The sequence below is a fragment of the Asterias amurensis genome, chromosome 21, assembly GCF_032118995.1.
Source record: "Asterias amurensis chromosome 21, ASM3211899v1".
Lineage (NCBI taxonomy): Eukaryota > Metazoa > Echinodermata > Asteroidea > Forcipulatida > Asteriidae > Asterias > Asterias amurensis.
In genome coordinates, this window is record NC_092668.1 from 13,343,052 (window position 1) to 13,363,037 (window position 19,986).

At 35.9% G+C, this 19,986-nt stretch overlaps 1 protein-coding gene and 2 long non-coding RNA genes across 4 annotated transcripts in view; 1 reads left to right on the top strand and 2 right to left on the bottom strand.

Moving 5' to 3' along the window:
- The window catches only part of LOC139952856 (disks large homolog 5-like), an 88,159-nt gene extending 82,624 nt beyond the window's left edge, over positions 1-5,535 (top strand). For both annotated transcript variants that reach the window (XM_071952116.1, XM_071952117.1), the window contains one exon: positions 354-5,535. In XM_071952116.1, the coding sequence (XP_071808217.1) occupies positions 354-460 (107 nt within the window). In that variant the 3' untranslated portion in view covers positions 461-5,535. The remainder of the gene's footprint in view (positions 1-353) is intronic.
- A 4,665-nt stretch (positions 5,536-10,200) lies between these two features.
- Positions 10,201-16,674, bottom strand: LOC139952864 (uncharacterized). Its single transcript, XR_011787918.1, has 3 exons — positions 16,468-16,674; positions 15,874-16,083; positions 10,201-15,488 (listed from the first exon to the last, which is right to left on the bottom strand). It is a non-coding gene; the product is annotated as an uncharacterized lncRNA (long non-coding RNA).
- Positions 16,675-17,682: 1,008 nt separating this feature from the next.
- On the bottom strand, positions 17,683-19,080 carry LOC139952865 (uncharacterized). Its single transcript, XR_011787919.1, has 3 exons — positions 18,888-19,080; positions 18,279-18,503; positions 17,683-17,898 (listed from the first exon to the last, which is right to left on the bottom strand). It is a non-coding gene; the product is annotated as an uncharacterized lncRNA (long non-coding RNA).
- Between the last annotated feature and the right edge of the window lie 906 nt (positions 19,081-19,986).

Sequence of the window (19,986 nt, forward strand, 5' to 3'; positions counted from 1 at the left end):
GTTTACCAACCAAATTTCCATGTGATTTTCAGGATGAGCAAACAAAAGCTGAATACCAGTAACAAGCACTATGCAACAAATGAAAATTTGGCTGGTAATCCTGTTTTTATCTAGGTAGAAATTTCATGCTTAGCAAATTTGTGTGCTTAGCAGCTCTATGAAATTTGGCCCTGGTATGCTGAGGTCACGCACATGTTTTTACGCACAAAGAACAGCTATTGTCCTTTTTGGCCTAAGTGGGGGTACTTTTTGAATGCCAGTTGATATTATATGCAAGGGGTCTACTTGGGGTCGCAACATTGTCAGTAAGATTTGTTTCTCATTCATTTTGTTTTTTCCTTGTTTCTTTGCAGATGTCGTCGCGGGAGGCAATCTTGCGAGTGTTTGCACAAAAATCAAGAAGGTGGTCGATAAGGAGCAACGTAAGACCGTCTGGGTTCAGTCCATCTCTGGGCTCTAACCTTTGACCTCGTCTTGGACTCATTTGTGTTGACCTTTAACCCATGGCTCAAATCCATCGAACCGGAGAGGCTGTGTGTCTGAGACTTGATTTAAAGGCATAGCCGACCCACATTTGAAATACCTGTGCGCCAGTCGTAGAAACTAATTCCACAGGTTTTGGGTTTTGGCTTCTCTACCAAGCTGTAGGATTCTGTAACGAGTTCATGGTCTTGCGATCCTGTCAACTTGTAGCAGAAATAAAATACTGGTGGGAGAATTTTCTACGCTTTCGCTGAAATTATTTTAAAAGTGAAATAGGTAAGCAGCAGTTTTAGTTTCTTCACCTGGAAGTGGAACAAAGCTTCTTCTGTGTGGTCGTCAAACAACGTCAAACTTGTTAAAAAGAGACTTATGGTGTCAAGATAAACAAACCAGAGTCTCCTTTTTTTTCAAGAGTGAAAGTTATACTTCGGGATTCTGAGATAACAGAATTAGCTGTTGCAAAAAAATTACCAACCAAAACGACCGATGGTATAAATGCAAAAAAATGTTTTAAAATATTACGACCCTAGCAGAGACTTTCTCCAAGGCTAAATGATGACCGAGATTCTGTTAGAAAAGTTCTCTTCAATGTTATGCAACACAACGGCAGTCAAATCAGTCGAACATTGGTAGGATTTGAATTAGCGTGGCAAGATATTTGGATTTTGGTTGAAACTTTATCCTACCACAAACTTGTTCATAATGCCTGTCATGTGATGATTTCTTGAGACTTGAAATCACATTCAGTGCAAGGCCTTGTCTCCAGAATCGCGACTGCCCCTAAAAGATGTCATCCACACAGAGCACCAGACTACTAATCAGTTATGCATATGGTAATGCTCAACTCAAGAGGGCGCCAAACTGTGCATATAAACTATTCTTTTGTTTGGACTGAGAGCTAAACTGTTAAAGATAGTGTGACTGCCACAATGTATTTAACTTCGTTTTTAAAAATGTACTTTTTCTTTTGTATTCGCCGTTACCTTTAAATCTTCAAATTCAAAGGTGTTCGCTTAAGCGTTAATGTTTTCTGCATTGCAAAAATGTGAATTTAACAAGAAAGCCAGAAATGTTTGTGTAAAATAGAAAGTACGTTGTACATATTTAACTGCCACATGATGAAATAAATAAGAAAGGATCAATTGCACTTCAGTACTGTGTAAAATAGAAATAAATTGTAGTGTTTTTTTTTTTTTTTCCCGTTAATTATTTATTAGATATTAAGTGTTCTGGATTAGGTGTAACATATTCCATGAACTATTTAAAGAGCATCTGTGATTGGTTGGGTAACCCGTACCACATGATTAATTAATTTGCATAATGTGGGGGGGGGTTGGAGGAATTTGTGTTTATTACTGTGGTTATGTGTAGCCGATTTCACAGCGATGGCTACGAGGTAATATTTATGGTTTTTAAAAAAGTTGGTTTTGTTTATACAACTTTCAAAAAGTAGTAAATACTATGCATTATTTTGTTTGACATCTCGGTTGTTGTTTTTTCGTACAGGTCTATTTTTCACTCATGTTCTTATTGTTATTTATTTATTACTCTTGTTCTGTAATTAAGGATGGTATGAATTGTAAGCAATGGGTCTTGGCAGCAGGACCAGGGAAACCAGAGAGATATTCAATTATCTCAGATTTTTTTAATTTTTATCAAAGACACTGGACACTTAAGGTTGTTACTCAAAATTTTTTTTAGCAAAAATGGAGTGTGATAGTATAAAACATTGTGAGAAAGGGCTCCCCTGAGGTAACTTTTATCAGCACTTAACGACTCTTTCATCATCGACAGGAGTCTTCATCTTTTTTTCCTGAAGACAATCAGAGCATACTGATCGAAACATTGTGTCATGAACCACCGGTTCTTTTTAGAACCAACACTCAAAAGAGATATTTTCACTGCAAACCTCTCTTACCATGCAAAGCTTCAAATCCTAAATACTTAGAAATTTGTTCCATTTTAAAGACAGTGGACACTTTTGGTAATTGTCAAAGACTAGTCTTCTCACTTGGTGTATCTCAACAATGCATAAAATAACAAACCTGTGAAAATTTGAGCTCAATCGGTCGTCGAAGTTGCGAGATAATAATGAATGAAAAAACACCCTTGTCACACAAAGTTGTGTGCTTTCAGATGGTTGATTTCGAGACCTCAAATTCTAAATCCGAGGTCTCAAAATCAAATTTGTGAAAATTTACTTCTTTCTCAAAAACTACATTACTTCAGAGGGAGCCGTTTCTTACAATGTTTTATACTATCAACCTCTCCCCAATACTTGTTGCCAGTAGTAAAGAAAGGTTTAATGCTAATAATTATTTTGAGTAATTACCAATAGTGTCCACTGCCTTTAACGATAACCATTTTCTTTTACTGATTTACTGTCATCTACGAACACTTCAAAAATTCTTGAATTCTAGCAGGTTCAGAGTGTGTTTTTTAACGTGTTGATTTATGTGTAAATCAGCTGTTAGGTAAAAGGGATAATGTAATTCATAAGATTTGTAGACTATTTAAGGGAAAGAATTGATCAATCCACTGCGGAAAGTAAATTTTCATCTCATTTTTTTTCTATAAAATTAAGTGCACAAAAATGAGTCTATGTGTGTATATATGGCACCCAAAACAAAAAAAAACAAAAACACCTGTTTTCTTAACTGAGTTCAGTAGACATAGCGGCCTTGTAAAAATTGATGCTTTGTTTACAACGCCTGGGTTTGGATTTAATAAAGCTGCTAAGCATACAAAACTTTGGTAAGCAGAAGCAGGTTACCGACCGGAATGCCATGACTATGTACACATTGTGGTGGCTGGTTCACTACCTGGTTTTGCTTAGCAAAAATTCTTGCTTTATGACATAAAGCTTCTGAACAGGTAGGGCTTAAATTCCAACACTTTCAACCAAACACTTGTACAAACAAACAAACTGAATATATCATGTTGCAGAATTGTGGAAAATAATTTGTTAAATTTTCTCGAATTTTTTCAATGTAAAATTTGCTAAAAGAAATAATAGAATTTGAGGAAACATTTTGTAAGAGTACTTTTCGTGCTGAAGGACATAGTATAGGTAATTACCAAACAATTGTAAAGTAAATTTTCGAAACATTCAAAATACTTTTTGGAAGATTAATTAGCATTACAGCCTGGTTCGGACTTTCTACAAATGCACATGCGAAGCAAATTTTGGTGTGGCAAAAATCGGTGCGTGCTTTCCTTCCACTTGTGATGCAAGAAAAGCTGCTTCGCTGAAAGCATTTGCAGGAAGTATGAACCAGGATTTATTTGGTTTTGGTACAAGATGTATTGCTGTAATTATAGAAAATACTAGTATACTTCCTTAATTTTATTTAAGTTGTCAGGCCAGGCAATATTTATGAGCTTAATATGCATAAATCACAACAATTACTTCTGTGTTTGTTTTATAAATTGATGAACAATTTAATCTTACTCTGACATTTTATTGGTGAGAGGGAATTACAATTAAGGATAGAAAAAAACTTGCTTCCTTGCTGGGAAAAAATGAAAACCCAATTTTCAACTCACACAAGTTTTGCTGAAAAAAATTGACAAGGTCTATGTTACTGACTGAGCAATTTAAGTTGATTAATTTAATCAAATCTTATGTGAAACCTGTAAACAAGGGTGCTTGCTATGTGAACCAGTGACACTGGGGTACTGACCGGGACTCGAACCCACACTCTGCTGATCAGTTCATAGAGCTGTATAAGCAAAAAATATTGCCAAACCATTCTCTGCTAAGAATACCGGTCACAAATGGTACAAGTGACATGGTAGTAACCTTATCCCGGTAAGCAAAGTTTTATTAAGCTTAGCATCTGTTTGAGCTTAAGCAGCTCTATCAAATTTTGCCCTGAGCTATGAGTTGAGTGCTCTTAACCCCTCAGCCACAACAACCCATCTAGAAGGCACAACTTTGTTTAGAGCGTAAAGTCGGGCACTGTCTGACTGTGGCTTGATTTTGAAAAACATGACTTAAAGCTTAGAATGCACATAGCAGTACACTGAGCAGCAGCCGTAGCCATATTTTTGCCCCAAGACATTAGTGCTTGATATTGGAAAGTGTACTACGCTGGGTTGTAAATTGCGAAAGCGTGCTGGCCTCTTATGGTATGATTTAACCAACTTGACTGGAAAGCTTGACTGACGAGCAACTTCAGACTAGTCTCAAGCCCGCCATTCAAGTTGATTATAACTTAATAGGGCACGCTTTAGCGATTTACAACTGAGCTTAGTACACTCTCCAATATTGAGCACTTACGTCTTGGGCCAAGACTACCATAGCCACAGCTCGGCCATGTCATGGAAATCAAGTAACGCTTTTAGTTTGATCACATTTATTTTTTGCAATGTTTAGGTCTCATCAGAGTGTTAATTGTGTGTGAAAATTAGTTTCAAGTCCAAGTTAAAAACTTTTGCATTTATTTTTAAGAAGTAAGCCTTAAGTTTATGCTTTATTCAGCAAAAGTATTCTTTAGCAAAGATTGATAGTTATTTCGTTCTGTCATCATTCATGTATTCGCTCAATAGCAATTTTCGTAGGTATTCAAGATTTTATTTTATTTTAATAGTGCTGAAGAACAACAAAATGGTGGAGTAAAATTAATGGTGACTTGAAGAAAAAAAACATTGTTTAAAAAAATGCGCTGGGCCAAGTTTTGTAAATCTGCCAAGCAGATAATCGCTTAACAAGTTTATTTTGCTTAGCAGCAATGAAGTGATGAACCAGTCACAAGCATGTTCTTTGTGTAGCTTTCTTGCTGGTAACTCCTTTCTGCTAAGCAACATTTTCTGTGCAAAGCAAACTTATGTGTTTTTAAAAGGGGGAATACTTTATCTCAACAATTTTCAAGTCATTGTCAAATAAGTATTTAGAAGGCAAACTATAGATTGTATTAATTTAGGCCATTTAAAAAAAGTGGGGATTAAAGGGGCAAAGAAGAGTTGGTCCTATACTGTAATTGGTTGTTGTGCTTATTGTGCAGTGATACGCTTGTTGCAAAAGAACAAGTAAAAACAGTTCATAGAGCTGTGAAGAAAATCAACAATGTCTCGAGAATCATTTATTGACTGTTTATGTTCAGGATTAAAGTAAAATCCCCCACCCTCTTTTTCGACACCAAAGAACTTCAACAGATGTGCATCTTCCTCGATTTGAGTTTGTGGGTAAAAAAAAGGTCATTTAGAGCAGAAAACATTGCTATGATCAGCCAGTAAAAGTGTGCTGGGTAACATCAAAATTGAACATGATTAAGAAATTGTTCCAAGTTAACCTGCCAAAACTCCATGATTAAGAAATTGGTCCAAGTTAACCAGCCCAAACTCCATGAAGTTTACACTGTCGCCACTCATGTTTTGCTCATTGAGTATGAGTGCCAATGCGCTTGTGTCTAAGTTAGTTTGTGTACGGGTGCGTTTTGTACGGACGAGATTCCTCCATGGTTTGTTGTATAATACCGCTATATGAAAGCATACCAATAAGCACTCTGACTGAGTGAGACACTGCCCTTCTAAGTTAAGCTAATTTGCCAAGAAGGGGCATCAAGGGCCAATAATCAAAATCCAGAGTACTAAATTGGTGATTGGCAGGTGCAACTACCCCCCCCCCCGTGCACAATTTAATTATTGACAACTAGCAGTTAGACCCATTCAAATGATTCGCCCTTGTGTTTGCCTCCTCCATCGATAAATAAACAAAATAACAACTTCTTAAATTATTGCTTGAAATATTATTATTGGCTTCTATTCAATAAACAAAGGCTTCAGAAAAGCCTACTGCATCATGAAGAGCACAACATCGCACCTTAACAAAAAAATGGGCAATTTATACAAGTGCTGGCCTCACCCCCTATGATTCATTCAAATTTCGGCTAATAAAAGGATGCCGTTCGTACTACGGTCACGCGCATGCACATCGAGCAAGGCATGCTGGGAAAAGATGGCGATATCAATCACCCCTGGGAACGAGGTTGATACACCCCTTACTTCCTCGCGGCCATTTTGCTTCTGAGCGCGGGCATCGTGTGTTCAAAGACGATTGTGTGTGGAGGAAAAGCAGACTTTTTGTAACATTTTACACATCAAAATTTAACAACTTCCACGATGATAACCGCACGGATGTTCCTAGAATCTTCTTAATTAGGTAAGTGATTCATGTGTTGATGCAAAAGAGGAAATGTGAGGGGTGATAATAGACAAGATTGTCTCAGGCATTACAGTCAAACCAGCTAAATGTCAATGATATAACCCAAGACAAATCGAAGAAACGTAGATTGTGTTAAAATTGATTAAACCACTGAATTCTCGCTCAATACAAGTGAGGAAAATATTGTTTGGGGTGGATATTTTTGTTGAAACATTAACCCACATCGATTATTTATGCTGATGAATTCTAATACTTTGCACTACACGTTTTTTGTTTCTCCAATTCCTTCAAAGTTCAATGCAAGTGTTTAGAGTAAATTCACAGGGCGCACATATTTTTCTCTGAACTGTTTTCTTGTGTGTTGGGAATTAGATTTGACGACATGAGGTACTGTACATGTCATGTATATGTTGAGACAATTTAAAGGCCCCCTGAAGTAAAATTTCCCAATGCCTTATACTTTCTATATCCCCTCATCCTCATTATGTATGAACACTAATTTACATCCATACTCTAAATATAATTTTGTTCTTTTTCAGAGTTCCTGGAATCTGAATGTTTCCCTTTCATCAGAACTATATGCTGCCTCTCCCTACATCTCAGCAGTCTTTCCAGCCACAACAGCAGTCACTGAGGTACGAGCCTCAACCGTTCTGTAAGGCAACCAAAATGTATATTTCTATTACTAGCTGTAGGGCCAAAATAATTTATACCAACACATTTGCCCAAATTTCTCTCGTACTTTTTTTACTCCTAAGACCCAGGTTTTATATGACTTCTCCTTTTTTGTGGGGCCTCCGAAAAATCTGTTAAATTTCTATTAAAAACTTTCATTTAGGTGAGCCCTTCTTCCATCAAGAGCCAAACATAAACTAAGCATCGTCAATTCGATACTAAACTACCCTTGAGATAATAACCTAATATTGTGAATGAGCATTTTTTGAGTTTTGCAACTGATTCTAGTTCACCAAAAGGAACGATTACACTGTATTTCTGTACTTGCAAACATGCAATTACTGTTCATAAATAATATGTTACTTTAACCATTCCCCCCCCCCCCAGGATGTTGAGAAAAAATAGCTTTATAGTTTTGAATGCATCCTATTAAATAGGTGTACTTTGTAGTTACTCCAAAAATTAATTACCATAAAAACGATAGAGCACTGGCCATGTTGATGTTAAAAAAATTTTGTTGGAAAAACACCCTTTAAAGTAAAATGGAGTTTTAGGGAAAGTGGTAATTTAAAAAAAAAAATAATAATAATCTGAGAAAGGCTTCAGGCATGAAGCCTTTCTCATGCATCTATCTGAAAGCACACAATTTTATGCATGAAATGTAGATTTCCTTTCATATTTTGTTTTCAACTTTGATGACCATTTGAGCCAAAACTTTAACTGGTTTGTTATTTATGCATTTATTGAGGCACACCAAGTGATGAGACAGGTGTTTGATAATTACCAAAAGTATCCCAAATCTTTATTATTTTCTAAAAGTTACTTTTAATTAGTTCATCAACACCTAGAAGGGGAATAGGGGATCACCAAAGCCGTTCATAGAACCAATAATTGTCCAAATATTATGATTCATCAGAAAATAATAAGCAAACCAGACTTGATTGTTTATTTGAATTTTCAAGACTTTATTTGAACAAACTCATGTTTTCCAAAGAAAGAAAACAAAAACAGCAGTTAGTGCATCCACACTGTTAGACATTAACCCCCGCCCACCCCTACCTCAAGAGCTTGATTATGACTAAGATGTATGTTATGTTTCCGGAACGTTTTAATTAAAACAATTTTTGTTTTGGGGTGCTTTTGCACTCCTGTTGCTTCCTTACTATTCATTTTGATAGTTGCTTAAATTGATGGTTAGAAATGTGCCAGTTGATGTAAAATTACTTAAACCTCTTTGAAATTATTTTAAAATGTCTTCTTTTTTTAATGCACTTGTTAAGTGCCACAATTCCAAAATTGTATTTGTAAAATCAAAGACAGCTTTCAATTCATACTTGTCTATATTAAAAGTATTGAAAATGTGTATAGTTTCAAAATTCAACTTAAACTGCCAAACCAGTTAAGAATTTATCCGAGAAGAAACATCAGCTGGCAAATGACAATCATAGCTAAGAAATATAAATGATCAACCAAGGAAGAAATGTAACCTGTTTTTTCCAAAGGAGTCCACATGGCTAGAAAAAAAACTAGTCTCATGAAAACATAAAGTAACTATTTGGTTTCCACAAACTTGTAAAATAATTGTTTGTGCTTTTTCAGAATATTCCAAGAATCAAAGCGTTTTATTCGTTTATTTTCAAACAAATCTAATTAAATTTGACTCCTTTATGGTTTACAGGTTGCATTTCTTACTTATAAAGAAGGTACAACATTGGTATTCATATACTGCATATAGAGTGCACAAATTTTGACACAAAAAACATTATCTAAAACTTGCAGCGTTTCAAAACAAATTTCTTTATTATGAATGTTTACTTGCATGCTTACCAAAATTTACAATAGCGTAACTACCAATGTTGTATCTTCTGTAAAGGCCGCATCTTATAGCTTGTTCCGTGACTTTACAATCTCAATCTTGGAAAGTGTTTGAAGTTTTTGATTATAAAGTTTTTGTCAAAAAATGACTAAGTCCAAAAAAAGACTCAGAAAGTCAATAATTACTAAGTGTTTCTGTCAAAAAATGACTAAGTCCAAAAAAAGACTAAGTACAAACATTGACTATGAGTTTCTGCTCAAAAAATTACTAAGTACAAACAATGGCTAGGTTTTTTGGTCAAAAAATGACTAAGTCCACAAAAGGACTCAGAAAGTCAATAATTACTAAGTGTTTCTGTCAAAAAATGACTAAGTCCAAAAAAAGACTAAGTACAAACATTGACTATGAGTTTCTGCTCAAAAAATTACTAAGTACAAACAATGGCTAGGTTTTTTGGTCAAAAAATGACTAAGTCCACAAAAGGACTCAGAAAGTCAATAATTACTAAGTGTTTGTGTCAAAAAATGACTAAGTCCAAAAAAAGACTAAGTACAAACATTGACTATGAGTTTCTGCTCAAAAAATTACTAAGTACAAACAATGGCTAGTGTTTTGGTCAAAAAATGACTAAGTCCACAATGGAACTCCATTTTATTGTTATTTAAAGTCACAACAAGCTATAAGACGATACCTTTAATAAGAGGCTGCATTCCATTTTGATGTACCTAGCAATATAATCTTATGGTAATTTGAATTTGACGCCTTGTATTAAGTGTCTTATGCAAATTTCTACTTGATTACATGTTGGTGTACATTACTTTGGGATACAGTCTCTTCTGCACCCCTATAGGGGGTGCACTTGGTTGATCATGATTTTAATAATAGGGGGGGTAGGGCCAAACTTTTTACGCAGTTAATTTCGAACCGTACAACGGCACGAGAAATTTTTTTGGCTGACTTAGTCTATATAAAAAAGGCGTTTTTTAAGGGATTTTTTTGATTTTTTTAAGCACCACTGAACTGTAGAAGCAGCAGAGTTGCGCAAACGTGTGTGCTGGTCGGTGTGGCCAACTACTATCTAGAAAGTGAAGCGACTAAATGATCTAAGTATTAATGGAAGGAAAGCATTTTATTAAGTTAAATCAAGTTAATGTTTCATTGATAGTCTGTTTTACCAATGTCCTGCCTTACATGATTGACAAACTAAAAAGATTGTTTTTTAAAAGTCCGAAGCCAAAAACAAACTTAAGATTTTTTTTCCAAAGTCCAAAACAAAAGTCGGAAAGGATTCTGTTGCCCGTTAAAATGTTTGATGAATCTGAATCAAGTGTACCATCGGACGTCTCCCCCTGTTCGGGCAAACACGTCGCTAAGTTCTTGGAGTAAAGTTTCAAGTTCGAGTTTTGGTTGAAGTGTAAAAGGATGCTTCCACTCCGTCACCGATTGAGTCCTGTACCATCAGAATGACGAAGACTTCAACCCAGATGATGATGCGCTGATCAGAGAAACAAGATTCCAACATGGCGGCTGAACTTGAACAATTTTGTGAATTTTTGTGACAAGCACAAAAAAACAGAACTAAAATACGCATGTTCTTTTCAATATTAACAGCATACTCAGGAATGTATTGGTTTCACTTGCATTAGAAGTACTACACTTCTTCATAAATTTTGTTTCAAATCAATCATAAGTTTTAGATTTGTTAAAATATCGCAACATTTTAACAGTGTGTGTGATTACATGTTCAAACAAAGTCAATTTCAAAGTCAAAAGTGAGGTTGTACACAAACATCAAATTTGTATCTTCATTGCATTGAGTATCGTTACAGGAGATATTGTAGATGACATTGGGTTTATGGAGGATAACTAGACTGAGAAAAAACCTAATAAAAAACAACCTAATCTATCTCTAAACAAAATCTAAACTCCTGAGTACAACAAAGTTTCAAATCCTACGGAACTACAAATTGTTAATGAAGTCCGAATAAAGTATTGAACATCTAGGATCAACAACTACTCCTACTGATTAACTTCATGTAAACCTGAAAACCAACAACTGCATGCTAATGTTTTCGTACCAATTTTAAATTACAATGTTTTTGCATAAAAATGAGTCCGACGTCGATGTCAGAAAATTAAGGTTTTATCAGTGACGAGAAGATCCTAAGTACAACAAAGTTTCAAATCCTACAAACTACAAATTGCTGATGAAGTCCCAATAAAGTATTGAACATCTAGGATCAACAACTACTCCTACTGATTAACTACATGTAAACCTGCAAACCAACCACTGCATACTAATGATTTTGTACCAATTATAAAGTACAATGTTTGTGCATAAAACTGAGTCTGACGTCGATGTCGGAAAATTAAGGTTTTATTAATAAGTGACGATAAAAATCGCTGAAAACTTGGTGTATTTTCCATCTAGAAAGACACCTGTGATTCTGCAAACAGTGCATGACTAAAGTAACAAAGTGAGGTCTTATTTAGAATACCTATTCCTGCTGTGTCTTTTTGGCATAATATTCATAACAAAATCAAGCTACCTAATTTAGTTATTTATTTAATAGTTCTACACTAATACTGGACTTCCTGCATCTACCTAGCCATTTGACAAATTACTGTTTGTTCTGAGGTTATTTAACTGAATAAGTCTACACTAATACTGCTAATAAACACCTACATGTAGTTTGATCTATTGTACACTGCGCTGTTGTACATGTTGAGACATTCTCATGTTTACCATAAAAAAACTAAAATCATTGATGGACATCGCACAAATTTGTTTTGTTTCAAAGAGTTCTTAACAAAAACAAACACAGGTTGCATTTGTTCCCAACAGTTCTACAGGTTTATCTTGAACTTGCCTACTCTTTTAAGAACCTGTCAAAATATTAACAACCAAGTGTCTTTGTCACTTTAACAGCCTAAATAACTAAAACTTCAACCCAGATGATGATGTGCTGATCAGAGAAACAAGATTCCAACATTGCGGCTAAACAAATTTTGTGAGTTTTGGTAAAACGCCCGAGTGTCGTCACCATGTTCAGCTGGAAAAAGGTTCACCAGTTGTAAAAACTGTTCACAATTAAAAATAGTTAATACCCTGAAGGATTGAAAACACCTACTGCAGCTAAATTACAACGTCTATGAAAAATGTATACAAATCATGCACACCACAGTGGCAATATTTGTTAAAAAAGCAATGTCTATTGATCAACATCATTTGTAAATCATTTCCTCAACTGATTGTCGTTAATATACCTACTGTAGAATCTGTCATAAAGCTGACCACTCAAAACCTACAATGAACGACCTAGTTAATTGGTCACTGAAATAGACCAATAGTTAACGTCATAGACTGAATATTGTTAACCAGTTCAACTATTCTAACTTACGAAGGAGTGTACATACAACCTACTGTGGCTAAGAATGAAACCAGTCACAATTACCTAATGCACAACAGCATCTTTCTTTCTAAGCGACCATGTTTCTTCTACAATAAAGGACCCTGTTAACTTCCTACACAATCCCAATGTCATCTTTGATATCTCCTTTTGATACATTCAAAACTTCTTAACACAAGTGAAACCAATGTAAAAGCCTGAGTACCTGATTGAAATGTGAATAGCCATGTTCAGAATCTCGTTTCTCCGACCCTCGCACCAACATCTGGGTAGAAGTCTCCGTCATCCGTCAAGTTCAGAGGCTCCCTCAGATCAGAAGAGGATGTCCAGTGTAGAGAAGTTGCTCAAAAAGTAGACCCGTTTACACAGGAACAGTATAGAGAGACGGGTACCAACTTAGGATAACAAAATGATCAGGTAAAAAATGTGCAAAAAAGTGCAATGGTCCTCAGTCCTTGACACTTTTGATACAGGCCCCCAAAGACTTCAACAGGCAACCAAATCCTTTCTTTCTTAGGTTTCGTTTTTTTGTCAGAGATCGAGAGAGTTGAAATAGTTTGTCAATCATGTAAGGTAGGACACCAGTAAGACAGACTACCAGCGCCACATTAACAAGATTTCACTTAATAAAATGCTTACCCAACCATTAACTCTTGGATCATTAGGTCGTCACACTTTCCAGATAGTAGTTGGCCACACCGACCGGCACACACGTTTGCACAACTCTGCTGCTTCTACAGTTCAGTGGTGCTTTCTACAGCATTTAATGAATGGTAACCAATTATTTTACAACATATTTTTTTGAAATTATAAAAACAGCCAAGTACAACATTTACTATCCTTGAGTTGAAATAAAAGTTAATATTTCTGAAATTAGGTTTTTTTTTTGTATCAGCTGATGCAAAAAAAAAATCAATAAAATTTAAAACTGTTTATTATTACTGTCGCAGCAATGTAAAGAAGAAGAAAAAAACATGTTCAAATGAAGTTTGTGACTGTTTTGTAAAAAATATTGTACTTTTTAATCAATTTTATTTTGAGTTTGGACAGGTGTGCATCACACTTATCCAAACACATCATACCTAAAATAAATAAATTTGGTTAACTTGATGACGTACTCGAATTTCATTTTGAGTTTGGACAGGTGTGCATCACACTTATCCAAACATGTCGTGCCAAAAAGGAATAAATTTAGTTAAAATGATGACGTACTTGTATGTCATGAAGATTGGTCCCAAGAACACAACTTTAGGATGTGTTCCGCTTGGATTAGTTCTTGAGTGCATGTTGTACTTGGCTTCACAATCATCAAAGTATTAATATAGAACCAGAGGCATTCCCACAATTTGAATCACAAGCAAATTTTACAGAAATTTGTGTTTTCCTAATTTTCCCAACTTGGGAAAACCTAGAAAAGAAGACTTTTTAAAGTGAGCAAAGTTTTAAAGTAGTAGGGGAAAAAAAATTGCCAAGAGAGTTTTGGAGAAAAAAAAATATTTAAAATTCGCATTTTGGAAAGTAAAGTCAAACGTTCTATATAAAAAGTTAATGCATTTTGTACGAAGTATTGTGAACTCGTTTCGTGGGGATGTCTCGATAAAATGTATTAAAGACACTGGACACTATTGGTATCTGTCAAAGACTTGTCTTCACAGTTGATGTTTCTCAACATATGCATAAAAAAACAAACCTGTGAAAATTTGAGCTTAATCGATCGTCAAAATCCTTGTCGCACCATGGTCACACAAAGTTGTGTGCTCCCAGATGCTTGATTTTGAGACCTCAAATTCTAAATCTGAGGTCTCAAAATCAAATTCATGGGAAATTACTTCTTTCTCGAAAACTAAGTCACTCCAGAGAGAGCTGTTTCCAAAATGTTTTATACTATCAACCTCTCCTCATAACTCGTTACAAAGAAAGGTTTAAAATACAGAAATATTATGCCTCGTTCGCTATTAAAATCAATCAATTAACCCACCCCAGGGGTAAGGGGAGGACCAATCAATAACAACAGTTCATGAAGGTAAAAAATGTAATTTTAGATACTCTTTTTTTAAAACTAAGTTTTAGACACTCGTTTTATAAAAATAATGAATGTTTATGAGTGCAATGGTGCGAATACGTTCACGAGTTGAAAGATGGAATGTTCTATTCAACGAAGTGGAGCCAAGTTGAAAGGAACATTCCATCTGTTAATGAATGAACATATTTGCACCCTTGCACGAATGAAAAACTTTCATTATTTGTTTTATATAACATTCAAGTAGATCTTTGTCGTTTTGATTGGAAGATACAATTTTCATAACAAACAAAGTGTAGGCCTACAATTTCTAGTTGTGAAATTACACCCGTTTCTTTTGGGTCAGCCTGTTTGACAATGTGCGTTCTGTACAGCTATTTTGGGAAACGCAGAAGCCAATCGCTAGTAATGTGCCTTGGAGTAACACTGCTGCGTTACCAAAGACACGTACAATAGTACCTTTCTGATGGAACAAAAATGCACGCTGAGTGACTTAAGCATGCAGTAGTAATTTTATTTGCCAACACGCGGCGGACACTCCTCCAATCAAATGGCAAGGATCTGCTTGGGTGTTATATAACACAAACTAATGTAAGCAACACTGACAGTTTAAAAACACCTTTACCACAGTTCGGCCATTTTGTCTGGTTCGCTTGTACCGATCGAGACCCGCTCGAAACTCTCAAAGTTTGAAAAAACGAACCAGACTACATTTTGATGTCATTTTGTTTCTAGAGACAATCTTGATGGCACTGTCAGTGATAAAGGATCCTTATCTTATTTAAGTACCCATACTGGGATGGCATCTCTCTGGCATCAGGTGGTCGTCGTCGTCGGTGGTGATTTCATCTCCTTGTTCCAGTGAACTCTTGCCTTGAGTTCCTCTCAGTGTAGACTGATCCATCAATCTTTTGATGCCTGTAAATCCAAAAAAAAAAGAAAAGAAAAATAATAAAAAAATTACTTTTACATAAAAAATGAACCTTTCAACCTAACCATCCTGGGGTCGATTTCACAAAGAGTTGGAAAGATGAATATGTTGACAGTTTCAGCAAAAAAGGTTAAATGGTTCTACTTGCTGAGAAAACAGAAAGAAGCAAACCCTGTCACAGTAGCGATGAATCCATCCGAGGTAAAGATTTCAATACAACAAATTATGTTTGCTTTTTTCCCAAACATGTAAAAAAAAATCGGCCAGGGGTTTCCTTACGGGTGGCGAACCCTTTGTCACTGAATTTTTGCTCAGAGTTAAAAATATTAAACCAAATATTTGGAGGCTCGTTTTTCAAAACTTATTTATTACCTTATATGAAGTGGCGCAATTTTCAATGAATAAGCAAAGTCAAAAAATCAGCCTCCTCATCAGTAAGACATCTCGTCGTTGTCGTCGTCGTTGTCATCGTCGGTGTTGATTTCATCTCCTTGATCCAGTGAGCTCTTGCCTTGAGTTCCTCTCAGTGTAGACAGATCTGAAGATATCGATTCTCTTCAGAAGTACTCAATCTTTTAATGCCTGTAAATCCAAAAATAAATAAATATATAATTACTTTTACATAAAAAATTTACCTTTCAACCTAAACATCCTGGGGTCGATTTCACAAAGAGTTAGAAAGATGAATAAGTTGAAAGTTTCAGCAAAAAAGGTTAATTGGTTCTACTTGCTGAGAAAACAGAAAGAAGCAAACCCTGTCACAGTAGCGATGAATCCATCCGAGGTAAAGATTTCGATATAACAAATTGCGTTTGCTTTTTTTCCCGAACATGTAAAAAAAAATCGGCCAGGGGTTTCCTTACGGGTGGCGAACCCTTTGTCACTGAATTTTTGCTCTTTTGTTTTCGGAGTTAAAAATTTTAAACCAAATATTTGGGGGCTCGTTTTTCAAAACTTATAAATTACCTCGTATGAAGTGGCGCAGTTTTCAATGAATAAGCAGTCAAAAATCAGCCTCCTCATCAGTAAGACATCTCTCTGGCATCTGGTAGTCGTTGTCGTCGTCGTTGTCATCGTCGGTGTTGATTTCATCTCCTTGTTCCAGTGAGCTCTTGCCTTGAGCTCCTCTCAGTGTAGACCGATCCGAAGATGTTGATTCTCTTCAGGAGTACTCAATCTTTTGATGCCTGTAAATCCAACAATAAATTAATATAAAATTACTTATACATAAATGAACCTTTGAACCTAACCATCCTGGGGTCGATTTCACAAAGAGTTAGAAAGATGAATATGTTGAAATTTTCAGCAAAAAAAGTTAATTGGTTCTACTTGCTGAGAAAACAGAAAGAAGCAAACCCTGTCACAGTAGCGATGTATCCATCCGCGGTTAAGATTTCGATACCAACAAATTACGTTTGCTTTTTTCCAAAACATGTAAAAAAAATCGGCCAGGGGTTTCCTTACGGGTGGCGAACCCTTTGTCACTGAATTTTTGCTCTTCTGTTTTCAGAGTTAAAAATATTAAACCAAATATTTGGGAGCTCGTTTTTCAAAACTTATAAATTACCTTATATGAAGTGCCGCAGTTTTCAATGAATAAGCACAGTCAAAAAATCAGCCTCCTCATCAGTAAGACATCTCTCTGGCATCAGGTCGTCGTTGTCGTCGTCGTCGTCATCGTCAGTGTTGATTTCATCTCCTTGTTCCAGTGAGCTCTTGCCTTGAGTTCCTCTCAGTGTAAGACAGATCTGAAGATGTTGATTCTCTTCAGGAGTACTCAATCTTTTGATGCCTGTAAATCCAAAAATAAATAAATATATAATTACTTTTACATAAAAAATGAACCTTTCAACCTAACCATCCTGGGGTCGATTTCACAAAGAGTTAGCAAGATGAATACGTTGAAAGTTTCAGCAAAAAAGGTTAATTAGTTCTACTTGCTGAGAAAACAGAAAGAAGCAAACCCTGTCACAGTAGCGATGAATCCATCCGAGGTAAAGATTTCGATATAACAAATTACGTTTGCTTTTTTTCCCGAACATGTAAAAAAAAATCGGCCAGGGGTTTCCTTACGGGTGGCGAACCCTTTGTCACTGATTTTTTGCTCTTTTGTTTTCAGAGTTTAAAATTTTAAACAAAATATTTGGGGGCTCGTTTTTCAAAACTTATAAATTACCTCGTATGAAGTGGCGCAGTTTTCAATGAATAAGCAGTCAAAAATCAGCCTCCTCATCAGTAAGACATCTCTCTGGCATCTGGTAGTCGTTGTCGTCGTCGTTGTCATCGTCGGTGTTGATTTCATCTCCTTGTTCCAGTGAGCTCTTGCCTTGAGCTCCTCTCAGTGTAGACTGATCCGAAGATGTTGATTCTCTTCAGGAGTACTCAATCTTTTGATGCCTGTAAATCCAACAATAAATTAATATAAAATTACTTATACATAAATGAACCTTTGAACCTAACCATCCTGGGGTCGATTTCACAAAGAGTTAGAAAGATGAATATGTTGAAATTTTCAGCAAAAAAAGTTAATTGGTTCTACTTGCTGAGAAAACAGAAAGAAGCAAACCCTGTCACAGTAGCGATGAATCCATCCGCGGTTAAGATTTCGATACCAACAAATTACGTTTGCTTTTTTCCAAAACATGTAAAAAAAATCGGCCAGGGGTTTCCTTACGGGTGGCGAACCCTTTGTCACTGAATTTTTGCTCTTCTGTTTTCAGAGTTAAAAATATTAAACCAAATATTTGGGAGCTCGTTTTTCAAAACTTATAAATTACCTTATATGAAGTGCCGCAGTTTTCAATGAATAAGCACAGTCAAAAAATCAGCCTCCTCATCAGTAAGACATCTCTCTGGCATCAGGTCGTCGTTGTCGTCGTCGTCGTCATCGTCAGTGTTGATTTCATCTCCTTGTTCCAGTGAGCTCTTGCCTTGAGTTCCTCTCAGTGTAAGACAGATCTGAAGATGTTGATTCTCTTCAGGAGTACTCAATCTTTTGATGCCTGTAAATCCAAAAATAAATAAATATATAATTACTTTTACATAAAAAATGAACCTTTCAACCTAACCATCCTGGGGTCGATTTCACAAAGAGTTGGCAAGATGAATACGTTGAAAGTTTCAGCAAAAAAGGTTAATTAGTTCTACTTGCTGAGAAAACAGAAAGAAGCAAACCCTGTCACAGTAGCGATGAATCCATCCGAGGTAAAGATTTCGATATAACAAATTACGTTTGCTTTTTTTCCCGAACATGTAAAAAAAAATCGGCCAGGGGTTTCCTTACGGGTGGCGAACCCTTTGTCACTGATTTTTTGCTCTTTTGTTTTCAGAGTTTAAAATTTTAAACAAAATATTTGGGGGCTCGTTTTTCAAAACTTATAAATTACCTTATATGAAGTGGCGCAGTTTTCAATGAATAAGCAGTCAAAAATTAGCCTCCTCATCAGTAAGATATCTCTCTGGCATCTGGTAGTCGTTGTCGTCGTCGTTGTCATCGTCGGTGTTGATTTCATCTCCTTGTTCCAGTGAGCTCTTGCCTTGAGCTCCTCTCAGTGTAGACCGATCCGAAGATGTTGATTCTCTTCAGGAGTACTCAATCTTTTGATGCCTGTAAATCCAACAATAAATTAATATAAAATTACTTATACATAAATGAACCTTTGAACCTAACCATCCTGGGGTCGATTTCACAAAGAGTTAGAAAGATGAATATGTTGAAATTTTCAGCAAAAAAGGTTAATTGGTTCTACTTGCTGAGAAAACAGAAAGAAGCAAACCCTGTCACAGTAGCGATGAATCCATCCGAGGTTAAGATTTCGATACCAACAAATTACGTTTGCTTTTTTCCAAAACATGTAAAAAAAATCGGCCAGGGGTTTCCTTACGGGTGGCGAACCCTTTGTCACTGAATTTTTGCTCTTCTGTTTTCAGAGTTAAAAATATTAAACCAAATATTTGGGAGCTCGTTTTTCAAAACTTATAAATTACCTTATATGAAGTGGCGCAGTTTTCAATGAGTAAGCACAGTAAAAAAATCAGCCTCCTCATCAGTAAGACATCTCTCTGGCATCAGGTCGTCGTTGTCGTCGTCGTTGTCATCGTCAGTGTTGATTTCATCTCCTTGTTCCAGTGAGCTCTTGCCTTGAGTTCCTCTCAGTGTAAGACAGATCTGAAGATGTTGATTCTCTTCAGGAGTACTCAATCTTTTGATGCCTGTAAATCCAAAAATAAATAAATATATAATTACTTTTACATAAAAAATGAACCTTTCAACCTAACCATCCTGGGGTCGATTTCACAAAGAGTTAGAAAGATGAATACGTTGAAAGTTTCAGCAAAAAAGGTTAATTAGTTCTACTTGCTGAGAAAACAGAAAGAAGCAAACCCTGTCACAGTAGCGATGAATCCATCCGAGGTAAAGATTTCAATACAACAAATTATGTTTGCTTTTTTCCCAAACATGTAAAAAAAAATCGGCCAGGGGTT